The sequence below is a fragment of the Carassius gibelio genome, chromosome B9 (genome assembly GCF_023724105.1).
Source record: "Carassius gibelio isolate Cgi1373 ecotype wild population from Czech Republic chromosome B9, carGib1.2-hapl.c, whole genome shotgun sequence".
NCBI classification, from domain to species: domain Eukaryota; kingdom Metazoa; phylum Chordata; class Actinopteri; order Cypriniformes; family Cyprinidae; genus Carassius; species Carassius gibelio.
In genome coordinates, this window is record NC_068404.1 from 21272041 (window position 1) to 21297146 (window position 25106).

The 25106-nt window shown below is 36.1% G+C and overlaps 1 protein-coding gene across 2 annotated transcripts; it reads right to left on the reverse strand.

Moving 5' to 3' along the window:
• Window positions 1–7613: 7613 nt before the first annotated feature.
• Window positions 7614–23334, reverse strand: ralba (v-ral simian leukemia viral oncogene homolog Ba (ras related)). 2 transcript variants are annotated; one of them, XM_052565522.1, is made up of 5 exons: window positions 23171–23334; window positions 9656–9825; window positions 9309–9517; window positions 9006–9183; window positions 7614–8709 (listed from the first exon to the last, which is right to left on the reverse strand). In XM_052565522.1, exons 2-5 carry the CDS (start codon window positions 9767–9769, stop codon window positions 8587–8589), a joined length of 624 nt encoding a protein of 207 aa, XP_052421482.1. In that variant the 5' UTR covers window positions 9770–9825; window positions 23171–23334; the 3' UTR covers window positions 7614–8586. The 2 variants fall into 2 exon arrangements, with proteins under 2 accessions (XP_052421482.1, XP_052421483.1); XM_052565523.1 differs by having other exon boundaries at window positions 23156–23286.
• Between the last annotated feature and the right edge of the window lie 1772 nt (window positions 23335–25106).

Consider the following 25106-nt stretch of genomic DNA (forward strand, 5'->3'; position numbering starts at 1 on the left):
ATTGGTCTACGAGATTCAGATGAAGAGATGTCATTACATGCAATCGTGCTCCATCAGAGGCTCTCTTTCAATACACGAATAAGAGGGCAGTATTTCCAAATTGAAAGGTGGATGGAAATTTAGACAGTGGGAGGGGGGTGGGGGGTTAGAAAACACTTGAAAACAGGGTTGCATTTTTGTTATTCATGGAAAACATGAAAAGGTGCAGGAATCATTTATCTGAACAGAAAACATCACATCTATTGAAAGCTTTCATGGAAGACTTCCAATTAATTTTTTTTAATCCACTGTGTTATATATATCAGTTATTGCAAAGACTAATGACTAAAACTTTGACATGATGGTCAAGCATATCTCGGCTGATTAAAGACGAATCCAAAGTAGAAAGCATCATTAGTCTCAAGACTCTTTTGAAAGTTGCTGTCAGATATCCTTTAAAAGTTTCTGTTTTGAAATACTAAAATGAATAAAGATCCATTAGGATCAACTAATAAGTCTACACTGACCTTTGATAGATAGCATCACATTTGCTTCTCTTTTTTTTTTACACTAAAATATAAACTTTACTCAATGTTAATAGTTCACTCTTTAATTATATCTTAGCGTAAGAGGTTTTCAGCTCGGACAACTTGTGCTTGACCTGATTCTGTGGGTAATTAGCTGTTTCTCTGAACACTGTTTATGGGGTTGTAGAACAGGGCTGTACTCCCAGTGCTGTGTGCTGTAGCTCATCTCTTAAGTCCTCACAACAATAGTGAACAACGTTATGAATATGCAAAGGAGCGGGTCCCCTCCAGGCCTAATAAACGGAAGCAGTGAGCTCCTATGATTAGATTTCCTCCTCCCTATTGTGGGGGAGTCAGCAGAGGCATGATCTGGGTCTTAAGAACAACAATTAAATGAATAGATGGAATAGTCAATTTGAACTGAAGGACAATATTTATCATTTTAATATTGAGATAATGCTCAGACAGAATTATCTAGAGACACTCCAAATAGTGCTGTGCATATTTGCTGATGCATCATTGTTTAAGGCCATCCATTTAGTGATTGTCCAATGTGCAGTTTAAATTCAACTCCAATTACTGATTTGCAACCAAGTTTATGCAGGGAAAACAAGTGAAACGGGATATTAAGAGTGAGAGCTGATCAAGTGAGTTTGCGAAAATAACAACTAAATAGACGTTTGGCTATTGGTTAACCAGTAACTGTGGCATTGGTGTAAAAGGAAGGCCATTTTAGAGAAAAGTTATTGCATTTCAATTACAGATTATAAAAGCTTTTTTTAAATGATTAATTGATAAATAATAAGACCAATAATAAGTATGATTGAAAAAAAAATTATTAATTTATAAATAATAAATCCAAGGTATATTGCATACAATGAAAGATGTATCTCTAAAGGCCTTCAAAATATTTATTTGGTGTTCCACAAATAACAGAAAATGTCATGCAGGTTTGGAATTACATTAATTTAAGTAAATGATGGCAGACTAGTCATATATACATTTATTCACATATTATATATGCAGTATATTAAGAACAATAATTAAATCAATAGTTTCTGTCTGGAAACACTGAAATGAATGAAGACCCATTGAGATCAACTAACTATAAATTGACCCTTCTAAACAACACATCACATTAACCTTTTTTTCAAAACCAAAAATGTATTTTATTAAAAGGATAATTCACCCAGACAGTTCTGGTATCCTTTGTACCTTGGTGTTGCCTTTGCATTCTATGAACTACAGATATGCTATAAAAAGAAGCAATGAGCTCAAGAAGGTACTTATACTAGACTAGTAATGAAAAACATGCAGTGCCTTGAGTTAACTCTGCATCTGACCTAATACCAGAAATCTCATCTAGCAGAAACTCAGAGGTGTTTCATTGTAACTTCTAAAGTGTCAAAGTCTTATCGGCTTTACTGTCCTACTTTGCTATTTCATCCTCCGGAAAGAAGTAGTGGTCAGTAGCAGTAACAACTTGCACTATGTCCTAGCAAGACCATGCAGGCCTTCACATCTAACATCCGCAGGGCTCGAGGCTCTGTGTGACAGTCTCCAGGCTGAGCGCTGATCCCCTTTTCCCTGCTGATATTTCCATCTCAGCCGCTATCAGTTAATGAGGCTCAGAATGTGGTTCTGTACCTGTGGAGAACTGCAGAATCAATCTGGAGGATTGCTGGACTACAAAGAGATTTTCAGCACCATGGACAGAGATTCAATCATCAGCCTATAGCCTCATCTGTCCTGTCTGAGGAGCTAAGGAGAGCATTTTGCTCATTTAAATAATGAACTTTACACAGGGAACATAAATACAACTATTGTAATGGATAAAAGCATATGCTAGGCAAAGTATAAGCTGGGCAAGTTGCATTACTTTTTAGTGGCAGTAAACGTTAAATTTTTAAGCAATCCTAGCACCAGTTAATCATCAAATGACAAATGACAAACTGCCTTATTATATAGATACACCAATAGATAGGCCAGCAGACAGAACGATGGATAGATCGATACACAGAACGATGGATAGATCGATACACAGAACGATACACAGAATGATAGATAGTTCGATACACAGAACGATAGATAGATAGATAGATAGATAGATAGATAGATAGATAGATAGATAGATAGATAGATAGATAGATAGATAGATAGATAGATAGATAGATAGATAGATAGATAGATGTCATGGCAAAAAATATTGGCACCCTTAGAAAATATGATCAAAGAAGGCTGTGGAAAATCTTTTTTTTTTTTTTTTTTTTAAATCACAAAAATCTAACCTTTCATTGGATAATAAGAATTTAAAATGGAGGGAAATATTATGAAATAAAAGTTTTTCTGTAATACACAATTTTATTCAATGCATTTTGACACCTCGATTTGCCAGTTTAACATCTCTGAGGTTTCTCCTATAATGCCTGATGAGATCAAAGACAAAAAGGACTGGACTTCAGCGGAGTGGTCCAAAGTTATGTTTTCTGATGATAGTAAATATTTCCTTTGTAAAACAGGGTCCCAGAGTCTGGAGGAAGAGAGGAGAGGCACAGAATCCACAATGCTCGAGGTCCAGTGTAAAGTTTCCACAGTCAGTGATGGTTTGTGGTGCCATGTCATCTGCTGATGTTGGTCCAATGTGTTTTGAGAGCACTTCATGCTTTCTGCTGCTGACCAAATTGCAGATTTCATTTTCCAACAAGACTTGGCACCTGCACACAGTGGGCCAGCAAACTCACCTGACCTTAACCCCATAGAAAATCTATGGGGTATTGTGAAGAGGAAGATGCGATATGCCAGACCCAAGAATGCAGAAGAGCTGAAAGCCATTATCAGAGCAACCTGGGCTCTCATAACACCTGAGCAGTGCCACAGACTGATCGACTCCATGCCACGCTGCATTTCTGCCATAATTCAGGCAAAAGGAGCCCCAACTAAGTATTGAGTGCTGTACATGCTCATACTTTTCATTGTCATACTGTTTAGTTGGCCAATATTTCTAAAAATCCTTTCTTTGTATTGGTCTTAAGTTATATTAAAATTTTATGAGATACTGAATTTGGGATTTTCTTTAGTTGTCAGTTATAATCATCAAAATTAAAATAAATAAACATTTGAAATATATCAGTCTGTGTGTAATGAATGAATATAATATACAAGTTTCACTTTTTGAATGGAATTAGTGAAATAAATAAACTTTTTGATTATATTCTAATTATATGACCATCACCTGTAGATTGATATAATGATAGATTGATAGATTGTACCCTAGTGTTGTGAGTTTGAATCTTGGGCCGACAATACCACGACTTAGGTGCCCTTGAGCACGGCACTGAACCCCCAACTGCACGCCGCAGTATAAATGGCTGCCCACTGCTCCAGGTGTGTGTTCACTGCTGTGTGTGTGTGTACTTTGGATGGGTTAAATACAGAGCACAAATTCTGAGTATGGGTCACCATCCTTGGCTGTATGTCACGTCACTTTCACTCACTAAACAGAACAATGGACAGAAAAATGCATAGAGCGATAGAGATAAAAAAACAGATTGATAGAACGACAGACAGATAAATAGACCGACAGACAGATACAGGGGATACAAAAATGATAAATAGATAGAACAATAGATAGATATGGGCATTGCATGTTTCATCAAATTTTTAGGGTGCTTCACATAACTGCATACTTTGCATAATTTCTGTCAAACAATTCAGACATCATATGCAAACAAACGACACAATCAGTGAGTGCAATTCATTCTTAGTGATTTCCCCCCTTAGTCTTCCGAGTATAGCATTTATCAGCTCTATTTTAAGATGAACAATTTGCAGCTTGCAAAATAATGGCTTTAAGATTTATTTGAAGTATCGTTCGGCAAAGAAACCAGAGATGGAATATTCAGTCTAAAGATATTAGGATATTAGAGAAGGATATTGCTTTCTTTTACAAAAAAAAATACGGCTGCAATAATGCTCAACCCAAACAGCTGAAGTTTTTTAATAAGAGTCTAATACAAACACTCAAGTGAGTGAATATTAAGAGCAGCGCTACAGATCTGCACAGCGATGGTGTGATCGTGTGTGATAGCATCAGGGAAAATGTCATGTGCCTTATTAGTGTCTACCTGCAGATAGATGAGAATCGGCGGCTGACCTCTTTGCTTTCCTGCAAATCAAATTTAGTCAGAAATCATTACAGAAAAAAAGCAATATCAATCACAGAAATATATTTTCAGAAGACAGAAGCAAGGGGAAAAAGCAGGATGCTTTTGTGCTGAATATTACGGAGGAGGAGGAAAATATGCTCTATTATCTTATTTTTAAAGGTTCGCTGGCTTTTCGGAGTCATAATAATGATATAAGTGCATAAACAGAAAAGTATAAAAACGCCCAAAGGGAGACTTCTTGAGACATTTGGTTGAAATGGAAGGTGGTCTTGAAATTCTTCTGCCTCTGAATTGTAACCACAAACACAAATGTTCCCCAAGATTGTCTTAAAATGAAACTAATATCAGTGCAGTTTTCAGACCTTACTTTTGTTGTTATGGTTGCTTTGAAAGAAAGCTCATATAAAAATCATCTCCTGTTTATTAAGGAAGTTTTATGACCTCAATCAGACCACTGCAAGGTTTAAGATTAATAATCACAGTTCAAATGGTGAATGCAAAGGACGTCTGAAAGAAGCCATTCGAACAAATCAATATCAAATATTGAATATTTTCAAACTTACCCACTTCTTCCATTATTAACAACTTTCTCACATAATGTGTCGTTCTGTAAGGGTTTGTTCTCGTTATTAATTCCACAGCACAAATAATAGGTAGCAGAGACCTCATCTAAAGCATAATAAAAGACCTGATAGATAAATAGATAATAACATACAATCAAATTCTCCTTTACAATGTGAATTTTGCAGATGACAGTCCATAACCCTTTATTATTTTGCAACTTCTTATTGTGCGTCATCTTTGTGAATGTTTTAGCTTTACTATTTTAAATATAACGAGAGAAACAAATGAAAAAACACTTTGAAATAAACATTTGACAGAATTAAGATTGAAGGTTATTTAATAGTTCTAATAAATATATGATTTTGGGCTGCCAGTTTAACACGTTAACTTAATTAGTCATGAAAAATAATGCAATTAAGCAAATAAATGCACTAGCTCCATCCCCAGACCTCACCTGACTGTTGACAAATATGATGCAGGTTAACAACTCCATAAATGCAGTAATGCCATAAAATTCTAGATATTGGGGCAAAAAAAAAAAAAAAAAGCCCTTGTATGAGTTTTTGTCTCGCATTTATATGATATGATAAGCGATATACAACACAAGTGATGTTTGCAAATGTGAAAGAGTGCAAATGTGATTTATACAACAGTATAGTCAATAAGAAGTTAATATTGTTATATTTAAAACACAATGTGTCAGTTTTAGCTGTCAAAGGAACAATGAATCAGCCATTTGAACTAATCGATTGAAGACATTTACCGCCAGCTGCTGGCAGATTTAGTTTCTTATATAGAGTATTATTTATTTTTTCTTTTCTTTTTTGTAAGGGAAAAAAGGGGGGGGGGGGGGGACTAGGAATAGTTCACCCAAAATCATCTTTAACTATGTCATCATTTAGACCACTCAAACTTGAATGACTTTAAAGGAACAGTCATGCTTAATCAAATCAAATATTTCTTTCTAAAAAGTTACTATTTGTAATTACTTCATTTTACACAAAAATAGCATTAAATAATCTTTTGGGGGTATTTTCACATCCAAATGTTATTTGCAATTAATTTGAATTATTAATCGACATATGTAGTTAAATCTACTTACAGCCCTAATAAGATAATTATTTAATTGATAATGTTAAAAACCAAACATTGTGTTGCTGATGCCACTAATGGCTTTAGAGGATGTAGAGAGAAATTCAACACATGGAAAAGCATGGAAGGTTTCTTACTGCTAATAGCATGAGGTTGATTTCATTGCTTAATACTTTGTCTCAAAACATTTAATTACAGAAAAAAACTGTGTATAATAATAAAACATAAATGTCATGTACTTGTAACAAATGGCATGCATTAGAAACCACTGATCCTGATCAATACATCCAGAAACAGCTCCATGTTGCAGCAAGCAGCACAATCTGTGTATGTTGAAACACCATCACTGCCATCAAGTGGTACACTCCGGATTATCAGCACTACGGATCCAACAGAAGCATCTTTGTTCATCTGCTGCTGTCAGCAAAACTGAATATTCAGGATGCAGCAATAAAAATATATAGATCACACACATTTGCAAGGAAGACCGATACTACCTACTGGTGATTGAGACCCAACACTAATAGGAACAAATCAAAACTAGTTCATTTACTTATTAAAATGAAACATTATTTTAGTTTTACCTCTAAATGTAATCTGTTTAGCCTACAATACGTGTGTTATAACAACAATAATAATTAAAAGTATTAATATAAATGTTATTGTTAATAATAAAATAATGTATATTAATTATATAATAATTAATATCAAATAATAATTATATGCTATAGTATATACGACTATGTATGATAACAATAACGCTAAAACAAATAATTAAATTACAAGTGTTAAATTATTTGTAATACAAAAAAATAAGTGCAATTGTTAATTACAAGTGATAAAATATACTGTTATTATTAATAATGATAGTACAATAATAACTAGATTGATACCAGAAAATTTTAATTCTTTAAAAAAAAAAAAAAATGTATAAAACAAAAATAATATATTATGGTTATTATTATATATTAAAACAACAATGATGGAAATGTTAAACCAAAAAATGACCTTTATTTAAATTACATAATTGTTGTTATATATTATTATTAACATTTAGTTAACTGTAAATAACTAAATAAGTTACAATAGCAGTACCACAGTCTATTACCCTAAGAAAACACTACTGTTATTAAACTAATACAGGGTATGGCAAATTCTTATAACCTTTCCCTATCGCTTCAGAAGGATCTTATGAAAAACAGTTGCAGGTAATTGCTAGAAGTCTAGAAATTGGTTTCCACATTAGGTATCAACTGTTCAAATTCAATGAGTGAAAAACAAGTGATACAAAGGAGAAAAAAACTGTTTATTTGGCAACATACTTAAGTTTTTCTTCTAAAAGCCAGTGGAATACTACAAAACAATTTGCAGTCTAGGTTAGGTGATATTTGCATTAAAGAGCAGTTTTTAAATTACTGGTGAGACCGCAGCTCCGAGCTCAGAGTGCTAAACAAACCCTAAATAATACGTGTCTTATGTTCAGTCTGAAAATGCAGTTTTAGTCATGGTGCTTGTTGGCACATTTTCACACAGAATACATTATTCTCATAAAACAGTGGTGGAAATGTAACAAATCCTACAAAAATATTTCAATAATACACGAAAGCATAAAGGCAGATCAGTTCACAGAGGTAAGTAACTTGTAGTTAGGCACGAGTACTTCCTGAAAAGGTATACATTTATGAACCACCAGGTGGCACTATTAGTCTATGCATCGGCACTCTGTCCTCAATACCACGTGTGCTCTTCAATAGACAGGTTAAAAACCACAGAACTACCACAAAAACACTTCTTGCTCTCTATGCATTGATGGCGTCAACAGGTGTTGAAATAAAATGGTTAGGTTTTTTCAAATCCTAACAAAAATACTCAAAAGGCATGCAATAAAAAAGAAGAGATAACTTAGCCTACTATAAAGAGGATTTCTACTTAAAACTGTCAAGGAAAGATAAATTACAGAGCAATAAAATTAGTGTTGGGCGCATGTTGGCCAACTACATTTCACGAAATCCTAAAGTGCCACAGTCGTCAACCAGTAGCCATACAGTGGTCATCTTCTGTTAAAAAGTATGCATACCATTCAATCTTAGTCTAGTTATTTGAAATGAACTAAGGGAATGAAAGAATGTGATGAAAGCTCACCTTGACCAGTACAAAGCCTTACTAATCAAGTTATGATTTTAATAAAGAAAAGGGCTCTGATGGAGTTTCCCCACAGAGTTGCAAGTAGATTTGGTGAGGAAAAGTCCAAGTGTGGCTCAAAGTAAACAGCATCGCTCTTTGAAGCTCTTCTTATTCTTCTTATTTTTTCCCTTCCCGTTTTTGTCCTTATTTTCTGACATCTTTTTAGCCCGGACTTCCCTCATTAGATCAAAAAATACCTTTGGAAACACAAGGGGTTTATTATTGCACAATATGACTATTTTATATGACCGTGGGTTTTCAGTTGAACAAAACAGGAAAGTGCAACCACATTGTGATATATATATATATATATATATAAAAAAAAAAAAAAATACATTTTCTATTGTTTGCTGAACAGCCTCTCGACTCCTGTAATTTTGTGACACGAGTACATAATGATAAAATACTTCCATCAGAAACTGCATTACACAGAAAATATCCCAAAACTGGCTTCTGCTTCATGTAATAAACTGTAGCCAGGCACAAATATTACCTTGTCCACATTGGCCCGTGTCTTGGCAGAAGTCTCGACATACTGCACACCCCATTCTTCTGCTTTTCCCCTGGCCTCGTCTACTGAAACCTGCCTCCGATCCTCAAGGTCAGACTTATTTCCAACCACAAGCAGTGGAATCTTATCCTCCTCAGCTTTAACCCGAAGGATCTGCTCCCTGTAACACACATTAAATGTTGAGTGGTCCAATTTTCCAACTATACTAGGTCACGACAGGAGATCCCATTTTCTGATTGTACTAGCTTATTCTTCAAGTAGCTAGAATGGTGCAATACCACTGACCTGAATTCTGCTGCAGCTGTGAAAGACTCGTGCTCTGTTATGGAGAACACCAACAGGAAACCCTCTCCGCTACGGAAATAGTTGTCTCGGATGGCCGCGTAGTCTTCCTGCCCAGCTGTGTCCAAAATGTCAATCTGCACCTCTTCTCCATCCAACACCACTTTCTTCCTGTAGCTGTCGGCCTTTGTGGGCTCATAATCTTCAACAAACTGAGGAACAGAAAATAGCTATAATCACTACTGTTAAATAAACCAAGGCAGTGCATCTTGAAGACTTTTCCTTTTTGACACTTCACATGGAATAAGTGAAGCCTTCTGTATCTGCCAGAGTTTGGTCTGTTGACTTACCTCATCATACATAAACTGAAGGGTAAGAGCAGACTTTCCTACGCCTCCACTGCCCACCATAATGACCTTGTGCAGGGCAAGGGAGCTCTGACCCTTACTCTTACTGGCTGCCATATCGAACTGCCTTCCTCAGGTACACCACAAGACGCCCACACACAAGCTGGAACCACCTGTGGAGAAACAAAACCATTATTTCAAGGCTGAACCTTCAACACAAGCACAGGTGTGCAGTTGAACTTTCATTTCGTATTTATGGGTCTTAAATCATACACTAAAATAAATTGGATAATGCTGGATCCAAACATTTAAAAAAAAATGTTTTTTTTGCACTTTATACATTCTAACAAAAGACATTCATTTGTAATGGTAATCCATTTGGCATGTTTCTTAATAAATTTCCCCTAAGTCACCACAAATAGATTCACAAAAAGAAAGAACACAAAGAACCGGTTAGATTTATAAAATATAAAATAAAAAGGCTTATTGCTTAGCACGAAGAGGAAATTAATTATTTTGGAGGCTTCCTCTTGCCACTCATTTATTACATTTACACACACCAAAATAAAAGCACATTTTTTTTGCCATATGGTGATACATACCACAAAAAAGGAAGACAAAAACAAGTGTCAAACATTTTTTAAATACAGTATAATGTACTTAAGAAGTACACTGGAGTACAATGTATATCATGTCATATATAATGATATACTGTATTGCATCAGAATCACATGTACTGTACATGTATGGGAAGCATATTTCTATTTGCATTATTTCCATCCTCTTCTGGGAAAACACCAGTCTATGCAAGTAAAATCTTGTTGGTGAAAAGCCCTGGAATTATTTTTAGGAGCAGAAATGGTCCTTTCCCCATTCACATCATCTAAAGCTGAGTGCACAAATTTTTTAATTTTCATATTTTTTTTTTTTCAATTGATAGCCTGATTGCACTGTAAGTCGCTTTGGATAAATGCCTCTGCTAAAAGCATAATTTTAATTTTAATTTAATTTCTTCAAAAAAAACGAAAAAAAAACATTTCTCATCCCAATCTTTTGAATAATAATAATAAAAAAAAAACGATAACAGATAACAGCACTTTAAGAATATATGGGAAAATGGCCGAGTGGTAAAATATGTAACTGGTAAAATCCAAATGACAAGGCAGTGCAACACAGTGAAATACATGCACCATTTCATTGCCGTTAGAAAAAATGCCAGTTAAACAGGGTTAAACAGGGGCTGGGAGCACTAAAACGATGGCAGATATGACCTACATATGCACACCTCTTCAGAATGGCCGGATGGAGACCAGATTCTGAAATATTAAATGACGGCCCTCCTCCTCCCCCGGCTGGTGGAATTCATTAGGATTCCCTCAGTACTGTCCACATTCTGCTACACTCGTTCATCACCAAACCCCTGTGAGCAAGCGATAGTGGCCCTTCAGCAGTGTCACAAATGAGCCTCTCTACAGCCGAGGGAGAAGTGCACAAGATCAACGATGACTCTATTCCCATGCAGCACAGATTCTCTCTTTTTTAGCCGTCTAAATGGATGCCAGTTAAGAGGAGGGTCACTGATTTCATGCACAAGAGTGGATGATGCCCTCTGCTTGAGTGGAGTGGCAAGCTGACATATTTGGCCTGACCCTCTCTGATTGCAGGCCTGCTGGGGACAATCATGACACACGTCAGGAGCTCAGGCATGGATAAAGATAGTTCATATGTCACACTTCATCCACTGATAAAGCATTGAGAGGATAACCATAACAAGACAGAATGTACAAGGTAAATGATCACTTTCTTCAGGTAAAGGGGTCATCAGATGCAAAATACTTTACATGTAGTTTGAATATAAATGTGTGTTGGCATTGTTTGTATTAGGGATGAGCGTTTTCCGCAAATATCACATTCGAATATTTGAGCTCACAAAAAACAAAAATATTCGAATATTCGTTTATTTAAATTAAGTTTAATGAGACAGACGTTATTTTTCAGCAACATTTATTGTTTCCGTCATTTTGAACAAGCTTACACACAATAAGCTTGAACATTACACATTGTGTTTTGTAGCTGAAAACCTTTGACAATGCGTGCAAACAAATAAAAGTACACATTAAAAGCAAAAAAAAAAGTGAACAAAGAAAAACGTAAAGCAGCCTGCAGCAATTAGGCTATTGTAGAACAGCCTACACTTAACTTTGAAACGGTCATCAAATCTTTTTTTTCTATTGTTTTACATGCTCTTGTTAAGAAATACGGTCATGTAAACATGATCAGGGGAAAGTCGGCTCCTTAGTCTGTTAACAATAAGGCCGGCCGCGGAGAAAAGGTGCTCTGACAGCACAGACGTTTGCGGGACTCAAAAATAACGTTGTGCTAAGCTAATAAGTTTTGTCAAGCGCTTCATGTTTTCGTTTAACCACTGAATGGGATCCTCATCTGGAGGAATACATGGCTCCAGCAAGAACTGTTCCCACTCATCTCAGCTGGACTCTCTGTAATCATCGCTGAAGAACTAGCACAGCCTTTTCCGACAAGTGGGCATTGCATCCTCTTCATCGTTGGTGACGGCAGCTGCATCCGCACCACTCGCATAAAGGAAAATGTTCTAATAATGTTCAAAATTCAAAGTCTTTTTTTTTTTTTTTTTTTTTTACTTCTCTCATGTTTTCATCAAGAAACCGGAGATGTTTGTGCTGGTGGTCTAGGGCAGACATGAGAAGAGGACTTTTCACTGCATTCTCCAAGTTCGCAGTGTTTATTCGTTGCTTGAGAGATGCCGCAACAATGTTCTTGAATTCGGTCACTTTCTGTGATTCTCCACGGCATATTTGAAGTACTGTAGAAGACGGCAGTTCTTAAGGGCCATTCACATATCGCGTCTTTTGTGCACTCAAGTTCGTTATTTCCAATGTAGGCGCGCGGTATGCACGCTCATAATTGAAGCGAAGCGGTCACGATGCGCACGAGGTGCAACCCGCCCGTTTTTTTCAGTTTTTTTTTCAGAGTTAAAAACCATCTAAACTTTTCTGATTGCCGCAAGTGCACCGCATGTCATGTGACAAGAACTAAACATTCAGCTTCATCCTTTCCTGTAACAACATTGAAAGCTCAGCCAAGACGAAGGAACAGCTGATCATAGCTGTATATGAATTGCCATTTTTAAATAAATTTAGTAGCAGAGCTACTGCAAGCGATTTTAAGTGCTGCAAATCCATTTATCCTTTACTGAAATTTCCGCGTCTTCATCGAGAGAGCACATCATTGTTGCTTAGCAACGGCAGACGCCTCAGGAGGGCTTCTGCCCGAGCGCTTTGAAAAGGAGGAGAAAGCGGCGCGCTTAGCGTTTTCCACGCGTTTTTAGGTGTTTTATGTGAATGGCCCGTCATTAATTATTTTTTGCTTGCATACATCTTCAAATATGCCGTGGAGAATCACGGAAAGTGATTTTTTTGCGAAATTTGAATATCATTTTTATTTATCGAATAATTAGAGCAGAACGAATATTCGAATGTTCGACTATCCGTGCACACCCCTAGTTTGTATACATCCCCCCCCTATAATGAAATTTTTTTTTTTTTTTTTTTACATCGCCCAAAACAATAACCCTTTCTCAAATCAAGCTGTTCTCAGATGCTTGGCTGTGTGATCTCACACAAACCCAGGACCCTCCCACAATAGTTGATCGACACTGAACACACTGCAATTGTTTCAACGCCGGAGCAGGGGTAGATAACATCTAAGTGTCTGAGGTGTTTTGTTGTTGGATGTAATAATGAACAATGCAGTCGTCATTTACTCCCGACATCTGAGCCGCTGAAGACGCATAGGTTTACCTTTGTTTTTGAAGGGAATGTGCCCCCCAATCTACCTAAATGTGTCCATAATCACACAAATCATTAGTGAGCCAGCATCACCTACAGAAGAAGTGAGTATAAGGGTTTTTTTTATGAATCTTTGCAAATCACCTTTTCTAATAATGTGCTAGTAAGCATGTTCCATGGCTAAATGTGACAGAGCTCATTAGCATTAAAGGGACATGCAACACATTAGGCACTTTTACACTGTCGGGCCAGTGCTTTAAATTAGCCAGGCAGGGATAATAGCCTTGGACCTGTTGCACCGAAGCCAAAATAGTGCTGCGTTTCCATCAACGGGCCAGAAGCTCCGCTGTGCTTCATTTAAATCCACCCTTTACACGCCTCTCAGGAACAACGTCACGAAATCCTTTGACCAACAAAGAAAGTTATCAGAAAGCGAATAAGAAATAAGTCACTGGAACTAATGCGATCACAAAACGAACATGATAAAAGCGGCCGTTTGTGTGCATGCTTTGTTAAACATTTAAATCCAAAAGCATCAATGTTTTACTATAATAAGTGATATCCTGATAAATTAATTCATAATGATCAGTGTTCAAAATTAGTCACACAGATTAGGCCCAAGGTTTTAGTCGGGTCAAAAACCCCGGGCCGTTGGCCCCCAGGAAGCACCGATGGGGCACGATCAAGCACCAGAAGTGACAGTGGAAATTTGACTGGCCCTGGCATGCACTAGCACACCTGTTTTTGGCCCGACAGTGGAAACGCGGCTAATGAGTTGTGAAAAGAGCTGTTTTCGACCAGGTAAAAAGGGAGTTGTTTTACACTACCATTGAGAAATTTTAACTAACAACGCTGTAGACTTTTCATTAAGACCCTAAGGAATCATATTTATTTGTGGAAATTGGGCATTTGATGATCCCATTTTGGAAGATGTGGTATCTGGAGATGCATATAAAGAATAAAAATTTAAAAGTAGTGTATAATACCTACTGCACTAATAGTTCACACATAGGCATACAGAAATACTAAAGATTTTTTCACATGTATTCCTTTATTTCCTTTTTTTTTCAGATTGTACAATTTTTTCAAAAAGGAAGTTATTGTTCCACTTAATTGTGTTTGCCACTTTAAGGGTGGTTCCTAAAACTGAACAGTCTATTTGGTTAATTTACCAGGTTCTTCCCACTAACTGATTTAATATACAGCTTTGTTAAACCCATATGGGCTTAACTTGGATTGAACTTAGTGTGTTTGAAAGTTGGTATTTACAAAACCGAAGCAAACCATGAGGTTTACTTCAATATTAGGGCTGTAAGATTTTATGCCAAAATTAAAATGTCTAAATATTTTTGAAAGATTTACGCTCAACATTTTTTTTTTTTTTTATCAAAACACAGTAAAACAGAACTAAAACTAAAATAAGTTTCTATATTACCACCATTTTAAAACATAATCTGGGTTAATATCGTTGACGAATAATTAGAACATTTCCGTCAGCTAAATTTTTTTCACCGACAAAACGAGACCATTAAATAAAACTGGTTTTGGATGACAAAAACAAGACGAAATTCTATTGACATTTCCGTCAACTAATAAAACCAAGTGCAGACATATGGATAAAATTGACAATGCAAAAGAGACCTCAATTCGGTTTGCTGAGCAAACACAAACACACACACACACACTGAAGCATATACACAGAAAACATGTCTCACACTGCATACGAGTACTCGTGTCTTATAAACGTAGAAATACATACAAAATGATGCTGAATGGATGTTCTGTTTTGACAAGTATTCACAAAAACACAGTAGATTATGTCTTAAGTGAACGTAAACAGTAGGGAGATTATCAGACATGTATTTGTACATTGCATCAATTCATACAGTTTTAAAGGGACAGCAGCCTAATTTAGTTGCTACTGTCCGAGTCATTGATGTCAATCCACAAAAGACAGACAGAAAAATTACCCACTGCTCTTGACTGAATCACTTAAGTAGCCCAAATAAAGATTAATCTAAATTTATTTATAGAAACAAATATCCCTGTTTACATAGGCAATGTAATTTTGGAATGTATTTTTTTTATTCAACATTCATAAATATGATGAAGTAATATAAACTCCATAATCATCGGGAAGGAGGAGGCGGGAACCGGCGTAAAACAAGACTTTAATAATCAAAATAAACACAAAACAGCGCATCAGCCCCTCACGGACGACCGATGCGCACAAATAAAAAGCAAACACAACTAAAAGCCCAGGCCTGGTCCTCTCTCGTCCTTCACTGTCGTCGCTCCAGTTTTATATCCTTCCATCTCCTCCGTGGGACTCGAGCCAGGTGGGTCGAGCAGGTGTCGCTCATCTCCAATCACTCCACGGCCCTCGGCCCCGCCCCACTCGTCACATATGCGTCTATCATAAAACCTTAATATCAAACCTATTTAATGAGTTTGAAAATTTTGGAGAAATGCTTAATAAATGCATTACACTGTAACTAAACCCATTAGATTTTAGCTGAACAAATTCACTGTATGTTTAGTCTACTAAAATCTTATATTTATTTGACTAAAACAATTCAGATAACTAAAACCTAAATTCAAATTTGCTCTCAAAATTAACACTGAATCCTGTAATGAAGCTGTATTTTCAACAGTCATTCCTCCAGTCTTCATGGTCACGTTCCTTCGGAAATCATTCTAATATGCTGATTTGGTGCTAGAGCAAATTTCATTTTAAAAGCAGTTGTGCTGCTTAATAGGTTTGCAGAAACTGAAACACTTTTTTTTTTAACTAACATTTAATTCTAATAAAATAACCATCCTCAAAACTGACAGACTCTTTACATAAACTTCAGTGCAAGTATTGTAGTACTAAAGGCAAACTGTCTTGCAGAAGAAATATTGAGGAATAAAAAGTTCAACCACTATAAATGAGATAAGGATGAAGTTGGATTCTGAAATGGATTCTACAAAACACACACACAATCCATATAGATCCTCTGACATGCTGTGCGAGAGGAAATATCTGACCTACAGGAAACAAGATGACTTTTTTTTCGCAAAGCTAGGCTTGTTTGGAACTTCCTGCCAGATTGATGGGGAAAACAGTGGGAAAAACTGGGCCAAAGCCGGATAGGGCTCCAAACATTCCCACTCTCCCCTTCCAAATCATACTATTACTTCACTGCATAATTTCCCTGTGTGCTTTATACCCACAAGACCAGTGCCAGCTGGGAACAGACAGGAGATAAGCTCTAATCGTCAAAAGAGACTTGCGCCTAGAATAATGCAAAAGGAATGTACTGCAGGGAATAAAATAAAGTACAAATAAATAACATGAGCCAGTACAGGCAGGTTATAAGCACTAATTCTGCAGGAATGCAGTGGTGAAGAATTGGTAACAATCCATTTGATTTATTCTATACACATGTGAAAGGTAGAAAGCGCTCTCTTCAGATCCTTCTTGGTGAGTTTGAGTAAAACCATACCTCAAAATAAAGCAGCTGCTCTAAAGGTAATGAATGATACATTTCAGTAAGTGCAATAGTTTAAAGGGGGGGTGAAATTGCTCGTTTTCACTCAATATCCGGTTAATCTTGAGTACCTATAGAGTAGTACAGCATCCTTCATAACTCCAAAAAGTCTTTAGTTTTATTATATTTATAAGAGAAAGATAGTCTGTACCGATTTTTCCCGGAAAAACACGACCGGCTGGAGGCGTGACGTGTGGGCGGAGCTAAAGAATCACGAGCGCCAGTAGGCTTTTGCGTTGAGAGCGTTTGGAAGCTGTGACATTACCGTGAGTAAAAAAAAAACATCATCCAAAACAAACCATGGCTAACAGTCAGATTCAGTGTATATTTATGATCCAGAATCAGATCCAGAGGCTGAAATTTAACAAGAGCAGCATCAGCAACGACGTCTCTATTTGGTATGTATTGAAACTGTATATATTTGCTTAGAGGTTTTGGAAAATGACTAAATTCCACTTTATGTCGTCTTTTTTTTTTTTTTTTTTGTACAAGGTGTACATGTGGAAAGTGCAGTTTGATGACAACATCGCATGTTGTTTACTTGATGTGCTTACGCGCCGAAAGCTAAGTTAAAAACACAGAGATATTTGAAGCAGTTTTACTCACCGCATGCGGTTCCAACACACGATCGTGACCCTTTTTCGTTGGGATTGCATCATCCTTAAGAAATAAACGATACGCAAATCCGGCGTCAAACTGGGCCTTGTTTGTAAAACAAGCATCTTCGAAATGCAGGGAACAAACACAAACACTTGCACAACTCCGTTGATGCTCTGTAAAAATAAACTCCATCCACTGGTCCCTTAATGCTGTTTTTTTTTTTTCGGTAATCTGTGCAGGGTTGTCTTGCCCTGGCAACCAAAAATACACTTCTTTAGTGACAATTCGGTCTCTCGCTCTGATCAGTGAATGTCTCTGCTGTGCTCTGCTATACGGAAGCGGGCGCTCTTCCGGCAGAAGTGCCTTAGGACCCATATAAGGAAATTCCGCTCCATCTAATGTCACACAGAGCCATACTCGAAAAAAAACTTTCCGAAACTTGTGACAAACCAGAAGAGGTATTTTTGGAACAAAAATACTCCTTCAAACGTACAACTTAATTTTTGAAACTTTGTCCATGTTTAGCATGGGAATCCAACTCGTTAACAGTGTAAAAAACTCAGTATGCATGAAATAGCATTTCATCCCCCCTTTAAGTTCATTATACCACTCACTTAGCTGTAAAAATGCCTGCCCAACCCAGATCTTTGCCTATATATTACAGACATAAAAAAAAAAATTGGCACACTAAGGATGAAGAGTGGAAGAGAAAAAAAGAAAAAGAAAAAAGGAGATTATGAGATTCATTCATTCATTCAAACCTTTATTTAACCAGGATAAAAAAACTCCTTGAAATTAAAAATCTCTTTTACAGGAGTGTCCTGGCAAGGGGCAGCAACGTAGTTTCAAATAAATACATAGACAATAACAAGTAAGTACACTGACACACTTTCACTCATAATATTCAAACAACAATGTCATCATTTTTTATAAAAAAAAAAAAAAAAAAAACCTGGGTCCTAAATCTATTTAAAAACAATGACAGACAGACAGAGATAAGTGACTCCTCAATGGTTAAGAACCATGTGCAGAAGGCTGTATCAACATGTTGCTTTCACAGCAACCTTGCTTACCTTTTTGTTTAAGAATCAAACCTACGTCTTCCAAATGAGCACCACATGGTCTACATATTTAGGGAAGAGCCTTATCTGCTTTTTTTTTTAAAAATCAGTAACAGACAAAAGCAAGCCAGAAAAGCTAGCATGCTATTTTTACGAGTCTTGGCTTGCATAAATACCTGGACTCTACGGTCCTCTTTTATGGTCCCTTCTTTGATTCTACAAACAAAATTACAGAAAAACATTGTCATACTTTTTGGCATGAAAGAGCATGAATAAAAGAGCATTTTATAGCACTGCAGTGGCTTCAAAAGCTTGTGTGGACAGTTATACATTCATCAGGTATAAAATGTTTCTTTACAGAGTTATAGATGTAAAACAAAGTTCTCAAATGAGATTGCCGATATGAAATGCCAGATTTGATCAGTTATGAATAAACTACAAAAAACATGCTTAGTCTGTGCAACAAAGCAAAGGATCTGTCGTCTGAAGAGCGTGTTTCTCTCTCACACTCAAGGTGAGCATCTCTGCTGAATACTAACCATCTAGAGCTGGGTCACAGAGGCTTCATTCACCCTACAATCTCTTTACACATAGCTAATGAAGAGGATTTTAATTATATGAATAAACAAGTGAAAGTAGCAATGGCATTCTCCATCTGAAAAGCAGCAAAAATGTGAACATTTATATCTTGCGCTATTTTCTTCCACATCAAATCATTTCTAACATACTGCTACCCCCAAAAGTTGGAATTGATTTCAACAGCACTGTGAAGACATTCTCCAGACCAAGTGAAATAAGTCACCTCAAGTATCTCTTTAACAGGGAGGGAAAATAATCTCTGTTAAGCAGACATCAATTTTCCATTCAAATAAATTATATATACAGATAAAACCTAATGCAACCCATCGGTGAACAGGAATCTTAGAAAGCAATGAAAATTGATAAATGAATGTTATACTTGGGGTATTGTTAATGAGCAAAAGCTGAAAGGCATTCAGCTGTAACAGATTATTACTCATTTTTTAATTATGGGAAAAATGCATTACTGTTCATCCTCTAATTATAAGCATTCATATATAAAGCTTAAAGAGGACATTAGCAAAGAGTTTTAAAACCACTGGCAAAGGCATGTAGCTTCATGTAGCTGATGAACAATATATTTTACCCCTATCACACATCCCATAAAAGACAGAGTTCACAATGCAGACCCTTCTCTGTTTATCACATACCCAGTGATACAGACTCCACTGGGCTCTCAAGCGGTATGCAGGGCATAAGATACATTTCAAGCATTTAGGAGCACTAAAATCCAAAACCAAGAAACAAATTGAGCTAACTTCTGGCTGCACATTCCCCACTGACTAAGTCATGACCCTCTGTAATCCAGATTACATAAGAATAATGAATTATGAAGTGGATGATGACATTTCATTGTTGGGGCATGTAGCAAATCAGCACTTCTCGCCTACAAGGAAGTGCACAGAACATACGCACGAATGGTATGAGATGGCCTGTAAGAAAAAGCAGAACTTGCCCTTAATTCAAGGGTTGCTTTTTTTTTTTTTTTTTTTTTCATTTCTTCAGTCAGATCACATGGTCTGGCAAAAGAGAAACAAATCTAAGGAAACTGTTGACATTCATGAACTTGGCTAGGTTGATGTGCGTTTCTTCAAAAAGTACCCTTATTCACCTCAGGGTGCAATGACTATCACAGATGAGATTTTTCCTTTTTAAGCACAGCTCTAAAACACTGAAGTGAGTTTTACACTTTGAATTAATAGTGCTATACACATTTACACAAATACACATTTTAAATTACCAATATACTATACTCAAAAAGTTTGGGGTCACTCATTTTTAATTAATGTGGTTTAGTTTTTTTTTTTTTTTAGTTTTTTTAATCCTGACCTGAAATTTTTAAAACAAAAGAAAAAATGTATAAATATAGCACAATTGTTTTCAAAATTAATAATAGGAAATGTTTGAGCACAAATTAGCATTTAATCAAGCACATAATCAACATTACACATTACTGTATTTTTAACAAAAATAAATTAAGCCTTGATTAGAATCTCATTTCAAAAATGTAAAAAAAATTAAAAAATTTAAAAAATTAAAAATATTTCCCTCAGTAATTAGATGAAATTCTACACCATCAGGGTCAGCATAGTTATATCTGGAGCATTTTATAACTGAGATATTTGGAATGTTTGCTCAGTCTTCTAGAATTAAGTTTAACCCTATTCAATTTAAAACTTAATCATGTAATAAACAGAGCCGAGACAAAGGACGACACTGTTATAGATGGATTTTTTTTTTTTTTTTATTACTGAATAAACAATAACTACCCATCATGTATGCTTATTCTACAGCCATTCTTATCTAGTCTTTCCCAACTTTGTTTGTCCTCGAAAACCTAAAAAATGAGCCTATAGTTCCCCTTCATCAACACTAAAGTAGATATGTGCTCCATTTTGATTCATTTTGTAATATCTATTAAAGCGGCAATTTTTTAAATGACACCACCTCTTTTTAAACTGACACTTGATCTTGTTGGTCAGGCAGGCCACATTTTTTGCAGTTCAGGAATTAAGGGGCCATCAGAGAAACTCTACCTGAAAAAAGACCTAATGGTAAATGTATTTATAAAAGAAATCTAGATATAAAAGTTAAGTCATTTGCACAATAAAATATAAACAGCTGAGAGCTCAACATGCATGAAATGTCATCCACTTACAAGTAAACAAACAGTCATGTGTATAGATTTTAATGAGAAGATACTGGGAACAAAAACTCGAAATATTTGCAAAAATCTTATGAAACCCATTCAAGCACCCACTAGATGAATGCACACACCAAATCAACACTGAAACGCATCTAACTAGAAAATAGGAACTACAGAGCTAGCTAAACTTGAAGCAATGTCCAAATCATACTCATTTATAAAAAAAAAAAAAAAGCAAACTAATTAAATGATAAGTTTTGGACAGGTCATTAGTGTGTTGAACTCAGAGGCTTGCTTGTTTTTACAATAAACTAGACAATTCAAATGCAAGCCACCAAAAAGAAAACCATAACCTGTTGCACAGGCCTCATAAACCTAATAGGAAATTGTTACTGTAATGTATTGCACAGCACAATGATTTTTACATAATCTTTTGAAAATATGGTACTGTATACTATATGGTATGCACAATGTAGCTTTCCAGCAAAAATAAATAAATATAAAAAATTAAAAAAAATCAAGGTACATTTAACCAGGTATTAAAATGCAAAAAAAGAGTTCAATAATATGAACAGATACTAGGTTGTTCATTAAATAGGCGTATTTCTACAATAAGATTAAAGAAAAAGAAATTATAACTGTGTTACTTCACAACACCCATGCTGAATGTGATAAGGCAGTGAGGTTACACCCAAACATCCCAGAGACAAAGAGGGGAAAAAGTGCCCACTCAATATGAAACAAAAACAAACCTAACCAAGGTACTGACAAAGCAGATTGTGCTTATGATAGCATACATGCAGGCCTGCTTTCAAGGTTAATATGCATGCTGGAGACAAGGACATCTGAATTCTTATTTCAAACTACTTAAAAAAAAAAAAAAAAAAAAAAAAAAGAGAAGTAGCCTACATCTTTACAATGGGTTGTACAGGTAAAATGATTTCAAAGCTGGATTGTATTGTGTAAATATAATGGCAAACAGTTGAGATGCACAGTTATTAAAACAAATAAAAAATAAATAATAATAATAATACGTGTTGGGCCTGCATACTATAGTGCCTTCATGTGCTCCATCTTTACCAGTATGCCACTTATAATTACATATTTATTATTAGGTGAATATAGGAAGTAAGGCACAGAAGTTCCTGAAGGAGGAGTAAACAACTCTTCCCACACAACTGTAATGACGGTGGTGCACCAAAAATAAAAAGGTGTGTGTGTGTGTGTGTGTTAAGTGTTTAAAGACACTTCGGCATGTCCCACTTTTGAAGACAGGTTGAGAAACCAAACCGAAAATAAGGTCATAGAGGCTAATATTTAATTGACCCAGTGAGGTTAATGAGCAATATTTCCTTACGTATTAACACCTACATTTCACCCTATTTGTTGAAAAAGCTAAACAATTCAATTGAAACATGCAAAAGTGCCTGATATCGCTCTGATTCATACACATCCACGCCATAAGCAGAACATCCACGTTAGGACTCTGAAAATAAACCTCCACATCAACCAAACACGCGCAACATCCGCAGAAACGCCCGTCTCTCGTGACCAGCCGTCAGCTGGGTCAAACTAACCCTTACTGCCAAATAATTATCACGGTTGTAAGTCTCATTCACCTGACATTTTTCTAAGAGTAAAATATGCACGTAGGGACTTGTAATAACTGCCTGTCGACCAGTAACAAAAAGCTCGAGCTGGAAGGGATCATTTTTAAATACATAAACAAACATAACAATGAATAACCAGGGACATACATAAAGACACACTACCTCTCGGAGACTTTGTCCTCCACGGTCTCTTATGCTATCTTGAGGAACGCATTAATCGCCTGTTCCGACTCAAACACCCCGTAGTTTCTCTAAATCTATCGTTGCTGCCATATACCCCACCCTCAGGACATGCAAATGAACCGGATATGATGTCGCTACCCGTAGACTCCGCCCTCTGGGTGAGGGATGAACGGATATGATGTCATTAACAGATCATATGGTATGCTGCTGGAGATACCGTAATATGTGTATTATGACTTTAAAGCAAAAATACCGTATTCATAAGAGAACATTTTGATCATACATACACAAGTTTGCAATCTTCAGGCATGATTTACCTCAGTGGAAACATTTAGACAACAAAGTAACAGAAACAACAAAAAACACATAGATCTATCTATGTTTCAAACCTTTATGCCAACAACTCCCAGACATGAGGGACCCTTTGGCATATACTACCGCTTCCAAAAATGTGAAGACATATTTTCATTTATAAAGACCTATATAAAGTGTAAGAAAAAGTGTTGTATCCTAAATTAGTAGGCTGGTGCCCCCTATTGTTAAACATTAAATAAATCAATCATAATGTATGAGTTAACGAAAACCAAAACTGATTAACAATTTCACATATAGACAAGTAACAATATCAAATGTAGACACTTTATAAACAGCATGCCAGTTTGTTTGAATCAACTACCGAAAATGAAGTACTTGTTGGGCTTGTCTTGTAAGGAGGTGTTCTGGTTACAGGAGAAGTCTTCTGAGGAAACTGAAGCTGGAGATGACTGCCTAAAGTAAACAATCATGTCTTTTGTTTTACATTATGAAATTGTTGGCTCTGCAGCACAGCGTACGGATTTGTCACAACCTCTCATCTGTTTAATTAAAGGCTAAAAACACAGTTTTGAAGAGTTCTAGTGTTGTGAGTGGATGAGGTTTGCTCAAGGAGACTAAGTGAATCTGATAGTCAGGGAGTCAGTTACAGAGTGTGTATTAAGTCCAAGTATGAAGTATTTTCTCACAAGTGTCTTAAGTATGATGGTGTTGAATGAAGAACTGAAATCAGTAAACAGCATTATGACATGTGCCTTTATTATGCAAGCGTGAGAGGGCCAGGTGGATGACCCTCTTAATCATCCACACTGGAGCGGCTCAGTAGGCATTATGCATAGGCAAGAAAACATCTGCATTCTAAGGCCTCTTGGTTGTTGAGTAATTGTGTGGCTACTACACCACCATCTTACTGAAACAGCATGTGACAAATTAAACATAGAGTACTCGTCCTTGCACATGGCAAGTTTCAACATGTTTGTATTCCTTTTTCTACATGTTCTCTCATTTCTGGAGTAACTGCTATGCAAGGAAACAGAAACTCAGTAGAAAGACTTTTGTGTATTATGCGTAACCTAAAACATACATATTTGACATAAACATAACCTAAAACATTATTTCCTCTTGCTCTTGTAGGGCCAAAGACATGTGATAGAAGTTCAGTGATTAACGCTGCTGGTTAAAGTAACTATATTAAAAAAATCCCTCAGGCTGAAAATGGACATCACTAAGTTCACTGAGTGTTATGTCAGTACTTGCAGTCAGCACTTAGAAACATCAGTGAATTCTCTAATTTGGAATGTGTCCTGTTTATGAATCATGCTGTTGAATATTCAGAGTTTTTTGAAGAAGCAATACCAAGTACCTCCTATAGCCAGTAAATCTTTAATGTTTTCAGCAATTTTACAAGTTCTAATTTTTACACAGCTTCAGATAAAAGCTTTGAATAAATTATATGCAAAATATAAATAGGATATATAAATAATAGGCCTAAAAAACTAAAGAGCTGGGTAGTAACTAATTAGATATAATCTGTACATAATCCGATTCCAAAAACTAAATTCATGTAATCAGATTAAATTACATTTTAAAATACTTAAAATCA

Excerpts from the sequence above, each read along its gene's own strand:
- ralba (XM_052565522.1), bottom strand. The coding sequence starts at position 9,769 with ATGGCAGCCAGTAAGAGTAAGGGTCAGAGCTCCCTTGCCCTGCACAAG. Across the intron at positions 9,184-9,308 it reads ACAGCTGCAGCAGAATTCAG|GGAGCAGATCCTTCGGGTTA; the intron begins GTCAGTGGTATT and ends TGTGTGTTACAG. Across the intron at positions 8,710-9,005 it reads CACGGGCCAATGTGGACAAG|GTATTTTTTGATCTAATGAG; the intron begins GTAATATTTGTG and ends GTGTTTCCAAAG.